Source organism: Misgurnus anguillicaudatus, chromosome 21 (genome assembly GCF_027580225.2).
Source record: "Misgurnus anguillicaudatus chromosome 21, ASM2758022v2, whole genome shotgun sequence".
Classification (NCBI taxonomy): domain Eukaryota; kingdom Metazoa; phylum Chordata; class Actinopteri; order Cypriniformes; family Cobitidae; genus Misgurnus; species Misgurnus anguillicaudatus.
Window position 1 is genome coordinate 42,434,516 of NC_073357.2, and position 26,220 is coordinate 42,460,735.

A 26,220-nucleotide genomic window follows, 5' to 3' on the forward strand; every position below is an offset into this window, starting at 1 on the left:
TAGGTTTAGAACAACATGAGGATGAGTAAATGATGACAGAATTTTCATTTTAAAGCGAACTGTCCCTTTAATACTATGCCATTATAATGTTACAGAACTGTAATTGATTAGAAATGTATTTAAGCGTAATCTTCTTTTAGTCTTTACAAATTTACATGTTTTAATGCCAGAAACATGCTGTTTATTAAAATGCTTTGAAAAAAGTTTTACAGTATGTGTAGTCATTTCCTGGAACTAAGAGGAAACACTTATTCAGGAAGTCAACTGTCAAGTTTGTGTCAAGCAAAAAGAAGAGAATATATGTCAACACTGAGATGATAATCGACACTTAATATGGTCAAAGATTCTGTTAATGGCACAATGGAAGTTGATTTGGCTTTGCTAAAATCCACAAAAGGACTACTGAAAATAGCAGAAGCGGTGAGACATTTTTAACATTAGATATGGCTGTATACTGAAATAATAATGCTGTAATAAACAACAGAACAATTAAGACATTAAATGATGCATATTCACGCTTATATTACTAAATCATTCAAACGATCTTCACTATGTTATTTTCTGGCCAGGTTTGTGCTTTTGTGGCTTTTGTGTGTTATACAGTGGCATCCAGGCCCCCCTACATTGCAGCAACATGCATGGAGTTTTTCATTACACTTGGCTTTCTTGTGCTTTACCTGCTGAAACTCAACAAGATGTTCACCTTCATCTTCTGGCCTCTAATTGTGAGTAGAGAATACATATCATCTTTCATAAAGTTATTCATAACATTTATTATGTTGGCTTGACAAAGCCAACATACTGTTCTTCGATCTAAGCTTATTATTAGTGGTGCTTGCATTTATGCAAGGCATCACTATTACTATTCCTCATACTTATTATTATTATTATTATGTTGGCTTTGAAAAAGCCAACATACTGTTATTGCTTTTAAACTTATTATTATTCTTTCTTCTCCTCCCAAAATTTCTGACACTAACTCGTCCTAGGGCTTTCAAGCTACATGCACCAAATTTTCCACAGACCTTCAGACTGGTCTGACTTAGTGTGCTATATCTTTTCTAACTGATGGGACCTTCCGAATTCCTAAACGGGGCGCGCGAACACCCCAAAATTCCCATTGACTTAACATGGAGACAAACTTTGACGGGTCATAGCTGCGAGTGAGAAACTTTTAGAAACTTGTGGCTTACCACATTTAAGGAGGCTGGCAGACTGTGTAAGAACATACATCACAATGGGGTGTAAGCTGTACCCCTGGGGTGTAAGAGGCCCCCAAAATTTCCCATTGACTTATAATGGGGCAGGAAACATGCCCATATAAGGGAATAAAAGCGTCCCAGATGGAATATCTTTACTTTAGAGTGTCGTAGAGACATGGGGGTGGGCTCATTTTACTCAGTCATCCTATCAGTCTCTTAGGATCGCCCCAGAGCTATTAAGCCACGCCCCTAGCAACATTTTTGGGTACCCTAGCAACATCTCCCATAGACTACCATTATAAAAAGCCCAGATGGATATCTTTACACCAGAGTGTCATAGAGACATAGGGGTGGGCTCATTTTACTCAGGCATCCAATCAGTCTTAATAGGATTCTTATTGAGGTATTAAGCCACGCCCCTAGCAACCAAATATGAGCACCCTAGCAACATAATAAACAAAGCCTTATATCTCTTGGTTTGAACATCATAGAGACATGGGGGTTGGGTCTTTGGGTCATGTTAGCTTCATGCTAGCTCCATGCTAAGTCATACTAGCTTCATGCTAGTTTCATGCTAGCTTTATGCTAATTTCATAATAAATCTTGCTAACTTCATGCTAAATCATGTTAGCTTCATGTTAAATCTTGTTAACTGCACGCCAAATAGTGCTAGCGTCATGCTAATCATGTTAGCATCATGCTAATCATGCTAGCTTCACGTTAAATCATGCTAGCTTCATGCTAATCATGCTAACCTTATGCTTACTTCATGCTAATCATGCTAACATCATGCTAGCTTCATGCTAATCATGCTAGAATCATGCTAGTTTCATGTTAACATCATGCTAGCTTCATGCTAATCATATTAACATCATGCTAGCTTCATGCTAATCATGCTAATTATGCTACCATCATGCTAGCTTCATGCTAATCATGCTACCATCATGCTAGCTTCATGCTAATCATGCTAGCATCATGCTAGCTTCATGCTAATCATGCTAGCATCATGCTAGCTTCATGCTAATCATGCTACCATCATGCTAGCTTCATGCTAATCATGCTAACATCATGCTAGCTTCATGCTAATCATGCTAGCATCATGCTAGCTTCATGTTAATCATGCTAACATCATGTTAGCTTCATGCTAATCATGATAGCATCATGTTAGCTTCATGCTAATCATGATAGCATCATGTTAGCTTCATGCTAATCATGCTAGCATCATGCTAGCTTCATGCTAATCATGCTAGCATCATGCTAGCTTCATGCTAATCATGCTAGCATCATGTTAGCTTCATGCTAATCATGCTAGCATCATGTTAGCTTCATGCTAATCATGCTAGCATCATGCTAATCATGCTAGCATCATGCTAATCATGCTAGCATCATGCTAGCTTCATGCTAATCTTGCTAGCATCATGCTAGCTTCATGCTAATCATGCTAGCATCATGCTAGCTTCATGCTAATCATGCTAGCATCATGTTAGCTTCATGCTAATCATGCTAGCATCATGCTAGCTTCATGCTAATCATGCTAGCATTATGCTAGCTTCATGCTAATCATGCTAACATCATGTTAGCTTCATGCTAATCATGCTACCTTCATACTTAAACATTCTTACAGCCAGATAGCCTACTAAACTAAACTTCTGTCAAACCGTTTTAAACGTTCAAGCTACGCTTTTTCAAGCCAACATAAAGTTTGTCTTCAAACTTTAATATCTAGTTATATCTTATTCTTATGTCTGCACGTTTTTTCGGCGCGTAACTCGTCCCACGCGGTTTGTCGTAGACACACGAAAGAGGGCTCAAATTGACCGGTTTATTGAGGAGAGGTGTGCTATGACTTTTATAAGCGATCGGGTGCAGGATTTCCGAAAGGGGGGCGAAAAACCACCCAAAAAATCCCATTGACTTAACATTGCGCCCAACTTTGACGGGTCATAGCTCCGCTCGAGAATTTTGTAGAAACATGTGGGTTACAACATTTGAAGAGGGTGGTAGGCTCTGTAAGAACATGGATCACAATGGGGTGTAAGTTGTACCCCTGGGGTGTAAGAGGTGCCCAAAAGTGCCCCATTGACTTATAATGGGCCAGGAAACACGCCCATATAAGGGAATAAAACCGTTCCAGATGGGATATCTTTGCTTTACAGTGTCGTAGAGATACGTGGGTGGGCTCATTTTACTTGGGCATCCAATCAGTCTCTCAGGATCCTCCCAGAGTTATTAAGCCACGCCCCTAGCAACAATTTTGGGGACCCTAGCAACATCTCCCATAGACTGCCATTATAAAATGCCAGGATGGATATCTTTGCAGCACAGTGTCATAGAGACTTGGGGGTGGGCTCATTTTACCCAGACATCCAATCAGTCTCTCAGGATCCTTATTGAGGTATTAAGCCACGCCCCTAGCAACCACTTTTGAGCACCCTAGCAACATAACATTGAAACAGTTATATCTCGGCATCAGAACATCGTAGAGACACGGGGGTTGGACCGTTTTACTTGTGACTCGGAATGTAATCACTGGCCACATCATTGGCCACTCCCAAGCCACGCCCCTAGCAACCAAATATGAGCACCCTAGCAACCAAATAAACAAAGCCTTATATCTTCGCATCAGAACATCGTAGAGACACGGGGGTTGGACCTTTTTACTTGTGACTCAGAGTGTAATAACTGGCCACATTATTGGCCACTCCCAAGCCACGCCCCTACCAACCAAATATGAGCACCCTAGCAACATAATAAACAAAGCCTTATATCTCTGGATCCGAACATCATAGAGACATGGGGGTTGGGTCTTTGGGTCATGTTAGCTTCATGCTAGCTTAATGCTAAGTCATACTAGCTTCATGCTAGTTTCATGCTAGCTTAATGCTAATTTCATAATAAATCTTGCTAACTTCACGTTAAATCATGCTAGCTTCATGCTAACTTCATGTTAACTTCTTGCTAATCATGCTAACATCATGCTAGCTTCATGCTAATCATGCTAACATCATGCTATCTTTATGCTAATCATTCTAACATCATGCTAACTTCATGCTAATCATGCTAACATCATGCTAGCTTGATGCTAATCATGCTAGCCTCATGCTAATCATGTTAGCTTCATGCTAGCTTCATGCTAATCATGCTAGCTTCATGCTAACTTCATGCTAATCATGCTAACATCATGCTAATCATGCTAACATCATGCTAACTTCATGCTAATCATGCTAACATCATGCTAGCTTGATGCTAATCATGCTAGCCTCATGCTAATCATGTTAGCTTCATGCTAGCTTCATGCTAATCATACTAGCTTCATGCTAACTTCATGCTAATCATGCTAACATCATGCTAATCATGCTAACATCATGCTAATCATGCTAGCTTCATGCTAATCATGCTAGCTTCATGCTAGCTTCATGCTAATCATGTTAGCTTAATGCTAGCTTCATGCTAACTTCATGGTAATCATGTTAGCTTCATGCTAGCTTCATGCTAATCATGTTAACATCATGCTAGCTTCATGCTAACTTCATGCTAATCATGCTAACATCATGCCAACTTCCTGATAATCATGCTAACATCATGCTAGCTTCATGCTAATCATGCTAGCCTCATGTTAGCTTCATGCTAACTTCATGCTAATCATGCTAACATCATGCTAATCATGCTAACATCATGCTAATCATGCTAGCTTCATGCTAATCATGCTAGCTTCATGCTAATCATGCTAGCTTAATGCTAGCTTCATGCTAACTTCATGCTAATCATGTTAGCTTCATGCTAGCTTCATGCTACTCATGTTAACATCATGCTAGCTTCATGCTAACTTCATGCTAACTTCATGCTAATCATGCTATCATCATGCCAACTTCCTGATAATCATGCTAACATCATGCTAACTTCATGCTTATCATATTAACATCATGTTAGCTTCATTTTAACTTCATGCTAACTTCATGCTAATCATGTTAACATCATACTACCTTCACGTTAATTATGTTAACATCATGCTAATCATACTACCTTCAATAAACAAAGCCTTATGTCTCCACATCAGAACATCGTAGAGACACGGGGGTTGGACCGTTTGACTCGTGACTCGGAGTATAATCATACATTTCCCCCAGAATTTTGCCACGGCAAGCACCACTTCACATTTTCTTCAGGAAATGTACCTATCTAGTTATGTTGGCTTGACAAAGCCAACATACTGTTATTGCTTTTAAACTTATTATTATTATTATTATTTTTCTTCTGAGACTAAATTTCTGCAATTAATGCGGCCTACAGCTTTCAAGCTACAACCACCAAATTTTCCACGGACATTCTGACTGGTCTGAAGAAGTGTGCTATGACTTTTTGAAGGAATCCGACTTACAGAATTCCTAAAACGGGACATTAAAATTCCGAAAGTCCCATTGACTTAACATTGGACAAACTTTGACGGGTCATTGCTGCAAGCGAGAAATTTGTAGAAACTTGTGGGTTACCACATTTGAAGAGGCTGGCAGGCTGTGTAAGAACATACATCACATTGGGGTATAAGTTTCACCCCTGGGGTGTAAGAGGCACCCAAATTTCCCCATTGACTTATAATGGGGCAGGGAACATGCCCATATAAGGGAATAAAAGCGTCCCAGACGGAATATCTTTGCTTTACAGTGTCGTAGAGACATGGGGGTGGGCTCATTTTACTCAGGCATCCAATCAGTCTCTCAGGATCGTCCCATATCTATTAAGCCACGCCCCTAGCAACCAAATATGAGCACCCTAGCAACATAATAAACAAAGCCTTATATCTCTGGATCCGAACATCATAGAGACATGGGGGTTGGGTCTTTTGGTCATGTTAGCCTTATGCTAGCTTCATGCTAAGTCATAGTAGCATCATGCTAGTTTCATGCTAGCTTTATGCTAATTTCATAATAAATCTTGCTAACTTCATGCTAAATCATGCTAACTTCATGCTAAATCATGTTAGCATCATGCTAACTTCATGCTAATTCATGTTAGCATTGTCCTAGCTTCATGCTAATTCATGTTAGCATCGTGCTAGCTTCATGTTAATTCATGTAAGCTTCGTGCTAGCTTCATGCTAATACATGTTAGCTTCGTGCTAGCTTCATGCTACTTCATCTTAGCTTCGTGCTAGCTTCATGCTAATTCATGTTAGCATCGTGCTAGCTTCATGCTAATTCATGTTAGCATCGTGCTAGCTTCATGCTAATTCATGTTAGCATCGTGCTAGCTTCATGCTAATTCATGTTAGCATCGTGCTAGCTTCATGCTAATTCATGTTAGCATCGTGCCAGCTTCATGCTAATTCATGTTAGCATCGTGCTAGCTTCATGTTAATTCATGTTAGCTTCGTGCTAGCTTCATGCTAATTCATGTTAGCTTCGTGCTAGCTTCATGCTAATTCATGTTAGCTTCGTGCTAGCTTCATGCTAATTCATGTTAGCATTGTGCTAGCTTCATGTTAATTCGTGCTAGCTTCATGCTAATTCATGTTAGCATCGTGCTAGCTTCATGCTAATTCATGTTAGCATCATGCTAACTTCATGCTAATTCATGTTAGCATCATGCTAGCTTCATGCTAATTCATGTTAGCATCATGCTAGCTTCATGCTAATTCATGTTAACATCATGCTAGCTTAATGCTAATTCATGTTAACATCATGCTAGCTTCATGCTAATTCATGTTAACATCATGCTAGCTTCATGCTAATTCATGTTAACATCATGCTAGCTTCATGCTAATTCATGTTAGCATCATGCTAGCTTCATGCTAATTCATGTTAACATCATGCTAGCTTCATGCTAATTCATGTTAACATCATGCTAGCTTCATGCTAATTCATGTTAGCATCATGCTAGCTTCATGCTAATTCATGTTAGCATCATGCTAGCTTCATGCTAATTCATGTTAGCATCATGCTAGCTTCATGCTAATTCATGTTAGCATCATGCTAGCTTTATGCTAAATTATGTTAGCATCATGCTAGCTTCATGCTAATTCATGTTAGCATCATGCTAGCTTCATGCTAATCATGCTAACTTAATGCTAGCTTCATGCTAAACATGTTAGCTTCATGCTAGCTTCATGCTAATTCATGTTAACATCATGTTAGCTTCATGCTATTTCATGTTAGCATCATGCTAGCTTCATGCTAATCATGCTAACTTGATGCTAGCTTCATGCTAATCATGTTAGCTTCATGCTAACTTCAGGCTAATCATGCTAGCTTCATGCTAAATCAGGCTAGCTTCATACTTAAACATACTAACAGCCAGATAGCCTACTAAACTAAACTTCTGTCAAACCGTTTTTAACGTTCAGGCCAGGCTTTGTCAAGCCAACATAAAGTTTGTCAACAAACTTTTCTATCTAGTTATAATTATTATTATATTTTATTCTTACATCTGCACACTTTTTCGGCACCTAACTAGTCCCGCACGGTTTGTCGTAGACCCATGAAAGAGGCCTCAAATCAACGGGCTTATTAAGGACACGACTGCTATGACTTTTATAAGCGATCGGGTGCAGGATTTCCAAAAGGGGGGCGAAAAACCACCCGAAAAATCCCATTGACTTAACATTGAGCCCAACTTTGACGAGTCATAGCTCCGCTCGAGGATTTTGTAGAAACATGTAGGTTACAACATTTGGAGAGGGTGGTAGACTCTGTAAGAACATATATCACATTGGGGTGTAAGTTGTACCCCTGGGGTGTAAGAGGCGCCCAAAAGTGCCCCAATGAAAAGTCAATGGGGGAAAATCCCATAGACTTAACATTGCAAATACTTTGACGGGTCATAGGTCCGAGCGAGGATTTCATAGAAACATGTGGGTTACTACATTTGAAAAGGGTGCTAGACTCTGTCAGGACGTCCCCCACAATGGGGTGTAAGGTTACCCTAGCAACCATTTTGGGCACCCTAGCAACCTATCCCATAGACTGCCATTATAAAATGCCTAGATGGATATCTTTGCACCACAGTGTCACAGAGACATGGGGGTGGGCTCATTTTACTCAGGCATCCAATCACTCTCTCAGGATCCTTAAATACTTACTAAGCCACGCCCCTAGCAACCACTTTTGAGCACCCTAGCAACATAAAATTCAAACAATTATATCTCGGCATCAGAACATCGTAGAGACACGGGGGTTGGACCGTTTTACTTGTGACTAGGGGTGTAACAATTGGGCACATCAATGGCCACTCCCAAGCCACGCCCCTAGCAACCAAATTTGAGAACCCTAGCAACCGAATAAACAAAGCCTTATATCTCCGCATCAGAACATCGTAGAGACACGGGGTTTGGACCGTTTGACTCGTGACTTGGAGGGTAATCACTAGTGGATGCCATTTTTTTCCCTAGCAACCAAATACAGTACCCTAGCAACAGAGTAAACAAAGCCTTATATCTCCGCATCAGAACATCGTAGAGACACGGGGGTTGGACCGTTTGACTCGTGACTTGGAGGGTAATCACTAGTGGATGCCATTTTTTCCCCTAGCGACCAAATACAGTACCCTAGCAACAGAGTAAACAAAGCCTTATATCTCCGCATCAGAACATCGTAGAGACACGGGGGTTGGACCGTTTGACTCGTGACTCGGAGGGTAATCACTAGTGGATGCCATTTTTTCCCTAGTAACCAAATACAGTACCCTAGCAACAGAGTAAACAAAGCCTTATATCTCTGCATCAGAACATCGTAGAGACACGGGGGTTGGACCGTTTGACTCGTGACTCAGAGGGTAATCACTAATGGATGCAATTTTTTCCCTAGCAACCAAATACAGTACCCTAGCAACAGAGTAAACAAAGCCTTATATCTCCGCATCAGAACATCGTAGAGACACAGGGGTTGGACCGTTTGACTCGTGACCCGGAGGGTAATCACTAGTGGATGGCAATTTTTTCCCTAGCAACCGAATACAGTACCCTAGCAACAGAGTAAACAAAGGCTTATATCTACGCATCTGAACATCGTAGAGACACGGGGGTTGGACCGTTGGACTCGTGACTTGGAGGGTAATCACTAATGGATTCCAATTTTTTCCCTAGCAACCAAATACAGTACCCTAGCAACAGAGTAAACAAAGGCTTATATCTACGCATCAGAACATCATAGAGACACGGGGGTTGGACCGTTTGACTTGTGACTTGAAGTGTAATCACCAGTGGATGCCATTTTTTCCCTAGCAACCAAATATAGTACCCTAGCAACAGAGTAAACAAAGCCTTATATCTCCGCATCAGAACATCATGGAGACACGGGGATTGGACCGTTTGACTGGTGACTCGGAATGTACTCACCAGTGGATTCCAATTTTCCCCCTAGCAACCAAATACAGTACCCTAGCAACAGAGTAAACAAAGCCTTATATCTCCGCATCAGAACATGGTAGAGACACGGGGGTTGGACCATTTGACTTGTGACTCGGCATGTAATCACTAGTGGATGCCAATTTTCCCCCTAGCAACCAAATAGAGTACCCTAGCAACCGAATAAACAAAGCCTTATATCTCCGCATCAGAACATCGTAGAGACACAGGGGTTGGACCATTTTACTTGTGACTCGGCATGTAAACACTAGTGGATGCCAATTTTTTCCCTAGCAACCAAATACAGTACCCTAGCAACAGAGTAAACAAAACCTTACATCTCCGCATCAGAACATCGTAGAGACACGGGAGTCGGATCGTTTTACTTTAGGCTTGGAGTATAATCATATATGGTCCCCCGGATTTTGCCACGGCAAGCACCACTCACATTTTCTTCAGGAAATGTACCTATCTAGTTATTATAATTATTATTAGTGGTGCTTGCATTTATGCAAGGCATCACTATTACTATTGTAAAAATTATTATTATATTTTATTCTTACATCTGCACGTTTTTTCGGCACCTAACTCGTCCCGCACGGTTTGTCGTAGACCCATGAAAGAGGGCTCAAATTGACCGGCTTATTGAGGAGAGGTGTGCTATGACTTTTATAAGCGATCGGGTGCAGGATTTCCGAAAGGGGGGCGAAAAACCACCCGAAAAATCCCATTGACTTAACATTACGCCCTACTTTGACGAGTCATAGCTCCGCTCGAGGATTTTGTAGAAACATGTGGGTTACAACATTTGAAGAGGGTGGTAGGCTCTGTAAGAACATACATCACATTGGGGTGTAAGTTGTACCCCTGGGGTGTAAGAGGCGCCCAAAAGTGCCCCAATGAAAAGTCAATGGGGGAAAATCCCATAGACTTAACATTGCAAAAACTTTGACGGGTCATAGGTACGAGCGAGATTTTTGTAGAAACATGTGGGTTAATACATTTGAAGAGGGTAGTAGGCTCTGTAAGAACATACATCACATTGGGGTGTAAGTTGTACCCCTGGGGTGTAAGAGGCACCCGAAATTTCCCATTCAAAGTCAATGGGGGAAAATCCCATAGACTTAAAATTGCGAAAAACTTTGACGGGTCATAGGTCCGAGCGAGGATTTCGTAGAACCATGTGGGTCACAACATTTGAAGAGGGGGCAAGACTCTTTCAGGACGTCCCCCACAATGGGGTGTAAGGTTACCCTAGCAACCATTTTGGGCACCCTAGCAACCTATCCCATAGACTGCCATTATAAAATGCCCAGATGGATATCTTTGCACCACAGTGTCACAGAGACATGGGGGTGGGCTCATTTTACTCAGGCATCCAATCAGTCTCTCAGGATCCTTATTGAGGTATTAAGCCACGCCCCTAGCAACCAGTTTTGAGCACCCTAGCAACATAACATTCAAACAGTTATATCTCAGCATCAGAACATCGTAGAGACACGGGGGTTGGACCGTTTGACTCGTGACTCAGAGTGTAATCACTATGGGATGCCAAATTTTTCCCTAGCAACCAAATACAGTACCTTAGCAACAGAGTAAACAAAGCCTTATATCTCCGCATCAGAACATCGTAGAGACACGGGGGTTGGACCGTTTGACTCGTGACTCAGAGTGTAATCACTATGGGATGCCAAATTTTTCCCTAGCAACCAAATACAGTACCCTAGCAACAGAGTAAACAAAGCCTTATATCTCCGCATCAGAACATCTTAGAAACACGGGGGTTGGACCGTTTGACTCGTGACTGAGAGTGTAATCACTATGGGATGCCAATTTTTTCCCTAGCAACCAAATACAGTTCCCTAGCAACAGAGTAAACAAAGCCTTATATCTCCGCATCAGAACATCATAGAGACACGGGGGTTGGACCATTTGACTCGTGACTTGGCGGGTAATCACTAGTGGATGCCATTTTTTCCCTAGCAACCAAATACAGCTCCCTAGCAACAGAGTAAACAAAGCCTTATATCTCCACATCAGAATATCGTAGAGACACGGGGGTTGGACCATTTGACTCGTGACTCGGAGGGTAATCACTAGTGGATGCCATTTTTGTCCCTAGCAACCAAATACAGCTCCCTAGCAACAGAGTAAACAAAGCCTTATTTCTCCGCATCAGAACATCGTAGAGACATGGGGGTTGGACCATTTGACTTGTGACTCGGCGGGTAATCACGAGTGGATGCCAGTTTTTCCCTAGCAACCAAATACAGCTCCCTAGCAACAGAGTAAACAAAGCCTTATATCTCCACATCAGAACATCGTAGAGACACGGGGGTTGGACCATTTGACTCGTGACTCGGAGGGTAATCACCAGTGGATGGCAATTTTTTCCCTAGCAACCAAATACAGCTCCCTAGCAACAGAGTAAACAAAGCCTTATATCTCCGCATCAGAACATCGTAGAGACACGGGGGTTGGACCGTTTGACTTGTGACTCAGAGGGTAATCACCAGTGGATGCCAATTTTCCACCTAGCAACCAAATACAGTACCTTAGCAACAGTGTAAACAAAGCCTTATATCTCTGCAGCAGAACATCGTAGAGACACAGGGGTTGGACCATTTTACTTGTGACTCAGCATGTAATCACCAGTGGATGCAAATTTTTCCCTAGCAACCAAATACAGTACCCTAGCAACAGAGTTAACAAAGCCTTATATCTCCGCATCAGAACATCGTCGAAACACGGGGTTGGACCGTTTGACTTGTGACTTGGAGTGTAATCACCAGTGGATGGCAATTTTTTCCCTAGCAACCAAATACAGTACCCTAGCAACAGAGTAAACAGAGCCTTATATCTCCGCATCAGAAGATCGTAGAGACACAGGGGTTGGACTGTTTGACTCGTGACTCGGAGTGTAATCATTATGGGATCCCAATTTTTTCCCTAGCAACCAAATACAGTACCCTAGCAACAGAGTAAACAAAGCCTTATATCTCCGCATCAGAACATCGTAGAGACACGGGGGCTGGACCGTTTGACTCGTGACTCAGAGTGTAATCATTATGGGATGCCAATATTTTCCCTAGCAACCAAATACAGTACCCTAGCAACAGAGTAAACAAAGCCTTTTATCTCCGCATCAGAACATCGTAGGGACACGGGGGTTGGACCGTTTGACTCGTGACTTAGAGTATAATCATATATTGTTCCCCGAAATTTGCCACGGCAAGCACCACTTCACATTTTCTTCAGGAAATGTACCTATCTAGTTATTATTATTCTTCTGGTCCACACTTTTTCTAACAGTAACTCCTCCTAGAGCTTTCAAGCTACACCCACAAAACTTTACAAAACTTTTAAGACTGGTACGTAGATTTATGCTATGACTTTTATAACTGATGGGACCTACCGAATTCCTAAACGGGGCGCTCAAACACCCCAAATTTTCCATTGACTTAACATTACGACCAACTTTGACGGGTCATAGCTGCGAACGAGAAATTTGTAGAAACTTGTGGGTTATCACAGTTGAAGAGGCTGGTAGGCTGTGTAAGAACATACATCACATTGGGGTGTAAGCTGTACCCCTGGGGTGTAAGAGGCACCCAAATTTCCCCATTGACTTATAATGGGGCAGGAAACATGCCCATATAAGGGAATAAAAGCGTCCCAGATGGAATATCTTCATTTTAGAGTGTCGCAGAGACATGGGGGTGGGCTCATTTTACTCAGGCATCCAATCAGTCTCTCAAGATCGTCCCATAGCTATTAAGCCACGCCCCTAGCAACCATTTTTGGGCACCCTAGCAACTTATTCCATAGACTGCCATTATAAATTGCGCAGATGGATATCTTTGCAGCACAGTGTCACAGAGACATGGGGGTGGGCTCATTTTACTCAGGCATCCAATCAGTCTCTGAGGATTCTTATCGAGGTATTAAGCCACGCCCCTAGCAACCAAATATGAGCACCCTAGCAACATAATAAACAAAGCCTTATATCTCTGGATCCGAAAATCATAGAGGCATGGGGGTTGGGTCTTTTGGTCATGTTAGCCTTATGCTAGCTTCATGCTAAGTCATACTAGCTTCATGCTAGTTTCATGCTAGCTTTATGCTAATTTCATAATAAATCATGCTAGCTTCATGCTTATTCATGTTAACACCATGCTAGCTTCATGCTAATTCATGTTAGCATCATGCTATCTTCATGCTAATTCATGTTAGCATCATGCTAGCTTCATGCTTATTCATGTTATTATCATGCTAGCTTCATGCTAATTCATGTTAGCATCATGCTAGCTTCATGCTAATTCATGTTAGCATCATGCTAGCTTCATGCTAATTCATGTTAGCATCATGCTAGCTTCATGCTAATTCATGTTAGCATCATGCTAGCTTCATGCTAATTCATGTTAGCATCATGCTAGCTTCATGCTAATTCATGTTAGCATCATGCTAATTCATGTTAGCATCATGCTAGCTTCATGCTAATTCATGTTAGCATCATGCTAGCTTCATGCTAATTCATGTTAGCATCATGCTAGCTTCATGCTAATTCATGTTAGCATCATGCTAGCTTCATTCTAGCTTCATGCTAATTCATGTTAGCATCATGCTAGCTTCATGCTAATTCATGTTAGCATCATGCTAGCTTCATGCTAATTCATGTTATCACCATTCTAGCTTCATGCTAATTCATGTTGGCATCATTCTAGCTTCATGCTAATTCATGTTAGCATCATGCTAGCTTCATGCTAATTCATGTTAGCATCATGCTAGCTTCATGCTAATTCATGCTAGCTTCATGCTAATTCATGTTAGCATCATGCTAGCTTCATGCTAATTCATGTTAGCATCATGCTAGCTTCATGCTAATTCATGTTAGCATCATGCTAGCTTCATGCTAATTCATGTTAGCATCATGCTAGCTTCATGCTAATTCATGTTAGCATCATGCTAGCTTCATGCTAATTCATGTTAGCATCATGCTAGCTTCATGCTAATTCATGTTAGCATCATGCTAGCTTCATGCTAATTCATGTTAGCATCATGCTAGCTTAATGCTAATTCATGTTAGCATCATGCTAGCTTCATGCTAATTCATGTTAGCATCATGCTAGCTTCATGCTAATTCATGTTAGCATCACGCTAGCTTCATGCTAATTCATGTTAGCATCACGCTAGCTTCATGCTAATTCATGTTAGCATCATGCTAGCTTTATGCTAATTCATGTTAGCATCATGCTAGCTTCATGCTAATTCATGTTAGCATCATGTTTACTCATGTTTATTCATGTTAACATCATGCTAACTTAGTGTTAAATCATGTTAACATGCTAAGTTTTTGTTAAATCATGTTTACGGAAAGTTAGACTACTAAACTAAACTTGTTTTAAGTTTCTCCAAAACTTTTTTAAACGTTCAGGCCAGGCTTTGTCAAGCCAACATAAAGTTTGTCTTCAAACTTTTCTATCTAGTTATTATTATTATTCTTATGTCTGCACACTTTTTCGGCGCGTAACTCGTCCCGCACGATTTGCCGTAGTCCCATGAAAGAGGGCTCAAATCGACCGGTTTATTGAGGAGAGGTGTGCTATGACTTTTATAAGCGATCGGGTGCAGGATTTCCGAAAGGGGGGCGAAAAACCACCCGAAAAATCCCATTGACTTAACATTGCGCCCAACTTTGACGAGTCATAGCTCCGCTCGAGGATTTTGTAGAAACATGTGGGTTACAACATTTGAAGAGGGTGGTAGGCTCTTTAAGAACATACATCACATTGGGGTGTAAGTTGTACCCCTGGGGTGTAAGAGGCGCCCAAAAGTGCCCCAATGATAAGTCAATGGGCGAAAATCCCATAGACTTAACATTGCGAAAAACTTTGACGGGTCATAGGTCCGAGCGAGGATTTTGTAGAACCATGTGGGTCACAACATTTGAAGAGGGTGCTAGACTCTTTCAGGACGTCCCCCACAATGGGGTGTAAGGTTACCCTAGCAACCATTTTGGGCACCCTAGCAACCTATCCCATAGACTGCCATTATAAAATGCCCAGATGGATATCTTTGCACCACAGTGTCATAGAGACATGGGGGTGGGCTCATTTTACTCAGGCATCCAATCAGTCTCTCAGGATCCTTAAAGACTTACTAAGCCACGCCCCTAGCAACCACTTTTGAGCACCCTAGCAACATAAAATTCAAACAGTTATATCTCGGCATCAGAACATCGTAGAGACACGGGGGTTGGACCGTTTTACTTGTGACTAGGGGTGTAACAATTGGGCACATAATTGGCCACTCCCAAGCCACGCCCCTAGCAACCAAATTTGACCACCCTAGCAACCGGATAAACACAGCCTTATATCTCCGCATCAGAACATCGTAGAGACACGCGGCTCGGCCCGTTTGACTCGTGACTCGGCGTGTTATCACTAGTGGATGCCCATTTTTTCCCTAGCAACCAAATAGAGTACCCTAGCAACAGAGTAAACAAAGCCTTATATCTCCGCATCAGAACATCGTAGAGACATGGGGTTTGGACCGTTTGACTCGTGACTTGGAGGGTAATCACTAGTGGATGCCATTTTTTCCCCTAGCAACCAAATACAGTACCCTAGCAACAGAGTAAACAAAGCCTTATATCTCCGCATCAGAACATCGTAGAGACACGGGGGTTGGACCGTTTGACTCGTGACTTGGAGGGTAATCACTAGTGGATGCCAATTTTTTCCCTAGCAACCAAATACAGTACCCTAGCAACAGAGTAAACAAAGCCTTATATCTTTGCATCAGAACATCGTAGAGACACGGGGGTTGGACCGTTTGACTCGTGACTCGGAGGGTAATCACTAGTGGATGCCATTTTTTTCCCTAGCAACCAAATACAGTACCCTAGCAACAGAGTAAACAAAGCCTTATATCTCCGCATCAGAACATCGTAGAGACACGGGGGTTGGACCGTTTGACTTGTGACTTGGAGTGTAATCACCAGTGGATGCCAATTTTCCCCCTAGCAACCAAATACAGTACCCTAGCAACAGTGTAAACAAAGCCTTAGTTCTCCGCAGCAGAACATCGTAGAGACACGGGGGTTGGACCGTTTGACTCGTGACTCGGCGGGTAATCAGTACTGGATGGCAGTTTTTTCCCTAGCAACCAAATACAGTACCCTAGCAACAGAGTAAACAAAGCCTTATATCTCCGCATCAGAACATCGTAGAGACACAGGGGTTGGACCGTTTGACTCGTGACTCGGAGGGTAATCACTAGTGGATGCCATTTTTTTCCCTAGCAACCAAATACAGTACCCTAGCAACAGAGTAAACAAAGCCTTATATCTCCGCATCAGAACATCGTAGAGACACAGGGGTTGGACCATTTTACTTGTGACTCGGCATGTAAACACTAGTGGATGCCAATTTTTTCCCTAGCAACCAAATACAGTACCCTAGCAACCGGATCAACACAGCTTTATATCTCCGCATCAGAACATCGTACAGACACGGGAGTTGGATCGTTTTATTTTTGGCTTGGATTATAATCATATATGGTCCCCAGAATTTTGCCACGGCAAGCACCACTCACATCTTCTTCAGGAAATGTACCTATCTAGTTATTATTATTCTTCTGGTCCACACTTTTTCGAACTGTAACTCCTCCTAGAGCTTTCAAGCTACACCCACAAAACTTTACAAAACTTTTAAGACTGGTACGTAGATTTATGCTATGACTTTTCTAACTGATGGGACCTACCGAATTCCTAAACGGGGCGCTCAAACACCCCAAAATTTCCATTGACTTAACATTACGACAAACTTTGACGGATCATAGCTGCGAACGAGAAATTTGTAGAAACTTGTGAGTTATCACAGTTGAAGAGGCTGGCAGGCTGTGTAAGAACATACATCACATTGGGGTGTAATCTGTACCCCTGGGGTGTAAGAGGCACCCAAATTTCCCCATTGACTTATAATGGGGCAGGAAACATGCCCATATAAGGGAATAAAAGTGTCCCAGATGGAATATCTTCATTTTAGAGTGTCGTAGAGACATGGGGGTGGGCTCATTTTACTCAGGCATCCAATCAGTCTCTCAAGATCGTCCCATAGCTATTAAGCCACGCCCCTAGCAACCATTTTTGGGCACCCTAGCAACTTATTCCATAGACTGCCATTATAAATTGCGCAGATGGATATCTTTGCAGCACAGTGTCGCAGAGACATGGGGGTGGGCTCATTTTACTCAGGCATCCAATCAGTCTCTGAGGATTCTTATCGAGGTATTAAGCCACGCCCCTAGCAACCAAATATGAGCACCCTAGCAACATAATAAACAAAGCCTTATATCTCTGGATCCGAAAATCATAGAGGCATGGGGGTTGGGTCTTTTGGTCATGTTAGCCTTATGCTAGCTTCATGCTAAGTCATACTAGCTTCATGCTAGTTTCATGCTAGCTTTATGCTAATTTCATAATAAATCTTGCTAACTTCATGTTATTCATGTTAGCATCATGCTAGCTTCATGCTAATTCATGTTAGCATCATGCTAGCTTCATGCTAATTCATGTTAGCATCATGCTAGCTTCATGCTAATTCATGTTAGCATCATGCTAGCTTCATGCTAATTCATGTTAGCATCATGCTAGCTTCATGCTAATTCATGTTAGCATCATGTTAGCTTCATGCTAATTCATGTTAGCATCATGCTAGCTTCATGCTAATTCATGGCAGCATCATTCTAGCTTCATGCTAATTCATGTTAGCATCATTCTAACTTCATGCTAATTCATGTTAGCATCATGCTAGCTTCATTCTAGCTTCATGCTAATTCATGTTAGCATCATGCTAGCTTCATGCTAATTCATGTTATCATCATGCTAGCTTCATGCTAATTCATGTTATCACCATTCTAGCTTCATGCTAATTCATGTTATCATCATGCTAGCTTCATGCTAATTCATGTTATCACCATTCTAGCTTCATGCTAATTCATGTTATCACCATTCTAGCTTCATGCTAATTCATATTAACATCATGCTAGCTTCATGCTAATTCATGTTAGCATCATGCTAGCTTCATGCTAATTCATGTTAGCATCATGCTAGCTTCATGCTAATTCATGTTAGCATCATGCTAGCTTCATGCTAATTCATGTTAGCATCATGCTAGCTTCATGCTAATTCATGTTACCATCATGCTAGCTTCATGCTAATTCATGTTAGCATCATGCTAGCTTCATGCTAATTCATGTTAGCATCATGCTAGCTTCATGCTAATTCATGTTAGCATCATGCTAGCTTAATGCTAATTCATGTTAGCATCATGCTAGCTTCATGCTAATTCATGTTAGCATCATGCTAGCTTCATGCTAATTCATGTTAGCATCATGCTAGCTTCATGCTAATTCATGTTAGCATCATGCTAGCTTCATGCTAATTCATGTTAGCATCATGCTAGCTTCATGTTAGCTTCATGTTAATTCATGTTAGCATCATGCTAGCTTCATGTTAATTCATGTTAGCATCATGCTAACTTCATGTTAATTCATGTTAGCATCATGCTAGCTTCATGCTAATTCATGTTAGCATCATGCTAGCTTCATGTTAATTCATGTTAGCATCATGCTAGCTTCATGCTAATTCATGTTAACATCATGCTAGCTTCATGCTAATTCATGTTAGCATCATGCTAGCTTCATGCTAATTCATGTTAGCATCATGCTAACTTCATGCTAATTCATGTTAGCATCATGCTAGCTTCATGCTAATCATGCTAACTTGATGCAAGCTTCATGCTAATCATGTTAGCTTCGTGCTAGTTTCATGCTAATTCATGTTAGCATCATGCTAGCTTCATGCTATTTCATGTTAGCATCATGCTAGCTTCATGCTAATCATGCTAACTTGATGCTAGCTTCATGCTAATCATGTTAGCTTCATGCTAGCTTCAGGCTAATCATGCTACCTTTATGTTAAATCAGGCTAGCTTCATACTTAAACATACTAACAGCCAGATAGCCTACTAAACTAAACTTCTGTCAAACCGTTTTTAACGTTCAGGCCAGGCTTTGTCAAGCCAACATAAAGTTTGTTAACAAACTTTTCTATCTAGTTAGGCTTTGTTATTGCTAGGGAATTTGTATGCATATCGATATTACAAATGTAACTTTATTTTGGGTAACTCTTTTTCTCTTACAGGACGTGTTTAACTCATTTTTTGCAGCAGTACTCGTGTGTATTCTCAGTCTTATAGCAGTTTCGACATATACAGTGAAAGGCACTCTGGGTGGAGGGGTAAGAAAACTATGTAAAGGCTATCATACATTTTCAAATCCGTTCAATTGTTTTGAATATACTTACACAGTTGTAGACGCTTTATATTTTACAAAGATTTTATATATATTGATTACTGTATGATGCCACATATTTCTCATTACTGTGTGCTTTGTTAACAGATCGTGGGTCTTGTGGCGGCAACATTGTGGTGTTTGGATGGTTACATCCTTTTCAAAAAAATCACATTCAACAAGCCAAGAACCACCACAGTGGTCACGTAGGGAAATATGAAAGTTTTTATGAACAACTCTCAACCTGCAAACATGACTGCATACTTATTATTATTTTCAGTAATTAAAATAATGGGTTGGTTTCATTGCCACTCAAAATATTTTTAAGGTCTCAGCCATAAATAAAGAACAATGTTGTATCAATATACTTATGCCTGATATCCTTTTGAGATTCATTTGTTTGTTCTTCTGAACTCAGCCAGTTAGAGGGATAGTTCACTTTAGAATGAGAAGTCTGTCGTCGTTTGCGTATGCTCATGTTGTTCTAGACCTGTGTGGATTTTTTTTCTGATGAACACAAAAAAGATATTTTGAGAAATGATGGTAAACACACAGCAGTAAGTGACCATTGACTTCCATAGTAGGAAAAAATATTTTAGAAGTATTGTGATAAATGACTAAGAAAATATTTTGATAAATGATGGTAAGCACACAGTTGACGGTACCCATTAAATTCCATCATTTTTTTTTTATTCCTACTATGGAAATCTATGGTCGCTTGCTGCTGTGTGTTTGCCATAGTTTCTCAAGGTGTCTTCTTTGTGTTCATCGGAGAAGGGAAGTTCGTGCAGGTTTAGAACAACATGAGGATGGGTGGATGATGACAGAGTTTTCATTTTGAAGTGAACTATCCCTTTAAGCAAATTATTTCCTGTAGCTCAGCTAGTAGAGCAATGCCTTACCAACGCAAAGATCATGGATTCATCCCTGAAACACACATACTGATAAAAATGTATACTTCGAATGGTCTGCAAGCTTTGGATAAAAGCATCTGCCAAATGCATAAATGTAATGTTAATGTCGTAATTTCATGAATAGGCTACATTTTATCTAATTTAATCTGTCTTCACTTTGTAAGGCCTGAGCACTGAAGTGCGAGGACCCTATTGTTCTTCAAGTAGTTATTATTATATTATTTCATTATTTCCTCTGACATTTTTTCAGAGTTAACCCTTAATAATACCACATAAACCCATAAACTGTTGGGTCAAAAAAGAACAAACCCAGACCATTGGGTTGTAATTCAACCGATGGTGTGTTGTTTCAACCCAAAATGTTTGTTTTAACACAATGTTGGGTCAAATATAAAAATTTTATGGGTTCTTTTAACACTACGGCGATTTGTCATTTTTGTCCTTTTGATATTATTTTTAGAGTGCAATTATCTTTCATAACTGCTAATCAAAAATGCAATCATGCTATGTCAACTTTATTTTAGAAAAAAATGATAAAAATAAAAGTTAAAAAAGTTAAAAGTTTACTGTTATAGTTTGTAACTCCAAGCTGATTTTTCATATATGACTGCTAAAAACATTTCATAATCAGTTCTCATAGGAAAAATCAACTTTTGAAGCCATTTAAAGTGATTTCGAGTTTTTTTAACTTCAGAAATAATGGTTAAGTAATGCAGTAAAAATATTGTGTTGCTCTAATATCATTAGTTGTTTCCGTCCTCTTTTAGATGTATCGCTCACATTCTCTGTCTCCAGATTTCGGGAATGCAGATGTTGCTCTTTTGTGTGCTTCCGCACTGTCATTATTTCCGTTTCCACTCTGTGGAAAGTTATGTCGATTTGCGAAGGGTAGATTTGTACATAGCATTGATTAGGAAGCATCCCTGTGAACTTTACTCGGGTGTAAAAGTGTTTCATCGCCGTGATGGGCGACATAGAGGCTCCAGAAAACAACAGATCACAACTATCCGGAGTTTGCGCTCTTCTTCCGAATAAAGAGTTCGTCTCCTCCCGAAAAGGACAGCTGCTGATCGGTGAAGTGGTATGCTTTTTGAATTTTATCTTAAAATCAATAGCCGACATGCAAATGTATAAGTTGCAATAGAATTCATGTGTTTTTGTTTTGTGATAGGTTTCTGCAAAAGGTTTAAGTATTCGTATTAAAATAAATCTGTGCTGTTGGCAAATGGATACCGCAGCACGAGTTTCTCGTGCCATTCATCACATGCGCCGCATCCCCCCCCCCTTTATCGTTACGATATGTTATGTTTTCACTGACTATTCTTTAATAGTCAAATACTCAATTGTCTTTTCAAATGTTGTAGAAAGCTTTTTGGCGATGAATGAGTCAAGTTGTTGTCTATATAGGTCAAAGCCATCATACTCCTCTCATTCAGCTGAAGTGGGAGTTGTCTTTCCTGTTAAGGGTCCTCGAACGTTCCTAAAGACATAAAATAAAAACAAACAAACTTTATAAGCACAGGGCAGACATCTTACAGTATGTACATGCCATGATCATTATTTTTTAATGAACCTTATTTTGGATAGTACCATAGACGATAAGATTTTAAGAATAATGTTAACTACTCTGTGTGCATGTGTGGGTAGATATTGGTACGTGTTGATAGTTTGTTTTTCAACTTAAGTCGCCAGATGTCATGACAGTTTTTTGGATATTCATATATGGAGATGTTTTATCATCTAAGTCAGGTTAATCACTGAATGTTATACAAACTTCAGACTACAGCAGTGTTTGCTATTATGTATTACCTCTGCTCTGTGGGAGGATTTTTTTATTTTTCTTTATATCTGTGACCACCAGTGAAGTATGTGAAAACCCTGTGAGACAGTTGGTATTATTCACAATGCTATTCAAAATATTCTGTATTTGGTTTGTGTGTGGTGCGAAATCTCAATGCAAATGATTTGCTTACTTTACAAAATAAATCACTCAGGAAAGATAAATAAGTTACAAACCAGAAAAATCTTATCTATGCCTGCCTATGATCAATTTAAGGTTACTGGTACGCTCAAACTGGCACACTAAAAATATCTTCGTGTTTCCTGTCTGTTTAGGTACTGTCGTTCATCAGCTTTTTGTGCTTTGCTGCATCAACAGCAGCTGCCTTTGTCACAGCTCCCCTCATTGAATTCTTGGCAGCTCTTTTCCTGCTCTTTGCTTATTCCACAAAGTTCAATGAGAGATTTAAAGGCTTTCACTGGCCCCTCATGGTAAGTTCACTGACCAGCATAATGGAGACCGTGTACACTAATAATAACATTTGGCTCCACAAGTTCTGACCTTTTTTCAAAACCTTCATGTTTGTCAAGGACTTCCTGCGTTGTGTCAGTGCCTCCATCATCTTCTTCATCATCTCTATAATTTCTGTGTCAAAGTATCCGGATGGAGCCTCAAAGGCTGCTGGGGTAAACTAACATCGGTCTAATGTCAAATCTAAGCTATCTTCACTATAATTGACCACACTGTTCATTTCTTATTCACTTCTGATTCTCTCTCACTTCTTAGGTCTTTGGCTTTATTGCAACAATCGTTTTTGCCCTGGATTTTTATTTCATTTTTAATGAACTGGCAAATTTCCTCAAGGGAGGTGATCCAAGCGAGGAACCTCGCAATACACATGGTATACGAGTAAAGTTCTTGCATAGCTCTCATTTACTGACATTTTTGCATACACATTAAACTGAAGCAGCAAAACAATCCACCGATACGAAATATCTATGCCGATACCAATATTTGATCACTTAGAATGACATTTACTGATGCATTCTGATAGTTTAGCTTTTTACTCCTTGGGACTCATTTATAAAATGCTGCGTAAAAAACATCCTACATTTGATCTTACGATCATTTATCAAAAATGCGTACGTGTGATTCATAAACCGAACGTACGCGCAAAAAACGCGCGTGCCCCTTTCAAATCTATAAATCAAATAAACTTGAACTTGTGCGCAGCCGAGCAGTTTCAGATCCCCGCCTTTAAACAATGCCTAACAAGCAAAAGTGCGTACAACTGCCCAGACCTTGACGTAGCGCTAAGCACTTTTTTTCACGTCAAAGATTTATAAATATGGACTTTGCCGTGGATTTTTGCGTACGCAAACTTTACGATCAAATCTGTGCGTACGCACGCTTTATAAATGAGGCCTGTTGTTTCAAAGTATTATCCTAGAACTACAGTGCAATTTGTCAGCGTCACCCCATTCAAAATAATCACACGGCATGAGTTCTGAGATGTTTTCTTGCCCGTTAATTGCTAGGCTATAATCTGCCATGATCATTGACTGATTTTAAAGAATCATCCAATTATAGGCTGATATAGAGACAGAGCGCACCGCGTCATAACCTGAAAACCACCCCCACCGGGGGGGGGAAACAATCAATTCGTCTCCATTGACTTTGTATTGCGAGAGGCTGCCTCCTTGTCATTTCTGGCTTATAACAAAAACCAGAATAATGCCTAAAAGCTGCTGTGCGACACGATGTACAGCTAAAAAGCCAAAAATCCCAGAAATAAGTTTTTATAAGCCGTCGACCCCAAAAAACAAAAGTGGAAACTTTTCATAGTACTACTATTAGTAGAACTGCGCCCACTAGAGGGAAACGTAGTCGCCGATCCACTTTATTCACCTTAAAGGCTGGGTTTTATGGCTCGACAGCTTATAAAGACTTATTTTTGGTTTTTGTTCTTGTTAGCTGTACTTCTTGTAACACAGCAGCTTTTAGGCATTATTCTGTTTTTTGTTGTTAGTCAGAAATGACAAGGAGGCGGCCTCTCGCAATACAAAGTCAATGGAGATGGTTGGATTGATTCCTCCCCGGTGGGCGTGGTTTTCAGGTTTGCATAACTGCACTCTGTCACTAATATATCAGTGCATCCCTAGTGAGACTAGTTATTTAAAGTGGGTAGTATTATTACCAAGCAATTTTTGTTTAAAAACATGATCTACATTGTAGCTTTATTTTGGGGTTTTAAACAAGCAGAGTATCTTATCAGTTTAATGTGGGCTAAATTGTTTATGGTCAGCAACTGTCATCCGCAGTCATATTGCCTCTGTGGTGTAAAGCAGATTATTTTAATGGGAAATTCCAGTGTGTTTTCCCTTGTCTTTTTTTAGAGTCTGTCCTTCCTTTTTCTCCCAGACTGACATATTATTTTTCCATACAGATGAAGACTCAGATTCGGACTCTGAATGAAGCTGTGATTGTGTTCTTGAAGATTTGGTGTGTGACCACTGATAAAACAAATTAAAACAGAAGCAATAAGTGTGTTTACAGAGAAATACACACTTTTGTAATTGTGTAAATCAGCACAATCTTGCCATCCCATTTGATTTTCCCACAGCTGTGAATTATTTTAGGCACTTCACATCAGTCAGCCAGAACTAAATGGTAGTATTGTATTGTGCCTATGGCCTGCTTCTAACAGCTTAAGTGTACTAATAGTATTGTTTACATGTGTGTTATTGTTTTCAGATCAGTGTGTACTTTTTATGTACGAGCCTTTATGTCTACACTCGGGAAATGTTGTGTGTTTATATAATATTTAGAAATATGCTGGGAGAATGTTTTATCCCAGAATTATTTCTAACTTTTAAAAAGCTATGCATGATCTTGACAATGAAGCCCTGCCCTGGGGATTGTTTTTAACGTTTTGCACCAAAAATAATAAACACGTTTACATCATTAAGTATATAGCAGGTGGTTGGCTGGTCACAGTCACCTGACTTTTTTCACAGGTTTACACTTTTGTGTTTATCATATTGCTAAGTAATTCCAAAAAGTCTTGCCAAAGTATTGTAAAAATGGCAGGAATTATCATCAATATGCTTGTGTACTGTTTGTACATGTCCATTGCACTGCATTTTGTATTATTTACATATAAGTGTGAGCTTCGGCAGAGCATAAGGGAGTGTCACCCGGTTTACTATAGTATCCATAAACCAACTTTTAGTTTTACTATGAAGGACTGATGGATTGTAAGAACTGTTTTGTGACATAAACTGACAAATAACCACTTCAATAAATATCTTTTGTGCACCAGTGACTAGATGTTGATGACTTGTTTGCTTTTGCAGAATGAAACTGAAATAGTTTGTTAGTAAAAAAAAAGTGTTTGTTTTCTTGGGTTGATCAGACTTTAAAGAGATAGTTCGCCCAAAAATGAAAATTCTGTCATCATTTACTCACTCTCATGTTGTTACAAACCCGCATACAACACAAAGAAAGATATTTTGAGAAATGTTTGTATCCAAACCATTCGTGGACCCCATTCACTTAGTAGGAAAAAAGAATACATACATTTCTCAAAATATCTTCCTTTGTGTTCATCAGAACAAAAAAACTTATACA

General features: G+C 40.2%; 2 protein-coding genes across 2 annotated transcripts; both read left to right on the forward strand.

The window, feature by feature from the left end:
* Nucleotides 1-223: 223 nt before the first annotated feature.
* On the forward strand, nucleotides 224-20,263 carry LOC129447523 (chemokine-like factor). Its single transcript, XM_055209309.2, has 4 exons — nucleotides 224-420; nucleotides 570-725; nucleotides 19,748-19,843; nucleotides 20,005-20,263. The coding sequence occupies exons 1-4, from the start codon at nucleotides 334-336 to the stop codon at nucleotides 20,104-20,106; spliced, it is 441 nt and encodes a 146-aa protein (XP_055065284.1). The 5' UTR covers nucleotides 224-333; the 3' UTR covers nucleotides 20,107-20,263.
* Nucleotides 20,264-21,584: 1,321 nt separating this feature from the next.
* cmtm3 (CKLF-like MARVEL transmembrane domain containing 3) lies at nucleotides 21,585-25,915 on the forward strand. The gene is made up of 5 exons (XM_055207933.2): nucleotides 21,585-21,891; nucleotides 22,926-23,081; nucleotides 23,181-23,276; nucleotides 23,377-23,491; nucleotides 25,037-25,915. Exons 1-5 carry the CDS (start codon nucleotides 21,775-21,777, stop codon nucleotides 25,063-25,065), a joined length of 513 nt encoding a protein of 170 aa, XP_055063908.1. The 5' UTR covers nucleotides 21,585-21,774; the 3' UTR covers nucleotides 25,066-25,915.
* Nucleotides 25,916-26,220: the final 305 nt, after the last annotated feature.

Coding starts and splice junctions, on each gene's coding strand:
- cmtm3 (XM_055207933.2), top strand. CDS start 21,775: ATGGGCGACATAGAGGCTCCAGAAAACAACAGATCACAACTATCCGGA. Junction 23,277..23,376: donor GAGCCTCAAAGGCTGCTGGG/GTAAACTAACAT, acceptor CTCACTTCTTAG/GTCTTTGGCTTTATTGCAAC. Junction 23,492..25,036: donor GGAACCTCGCAATACACATG/GTATACGAGTAA, acceptor TTTTCCATACAG/ATGAAGACTCAGATTCGGAC.
- LOC129447523 (XM_055209309.2), top strand. CDS start 334: ATGGTCAAAGATTCTGTTAATGGCACAATGGAAGTTGATTTGGCTTTG. Junction 726..19,747: donor TCATCTTCTGGCCTCTAATT/GTGAGTAGAGAA, acceptor TTTCTCTTACAG/GACGTGTTTAACTCATTTTT. Junction 19,844..20,004: donor AAGGCACTCTGGGTGGAGGG/GTAAGAAAACTA, acceptor CTTTGTTAACAG/ATCGTGGGTCTTGTGGCGGC.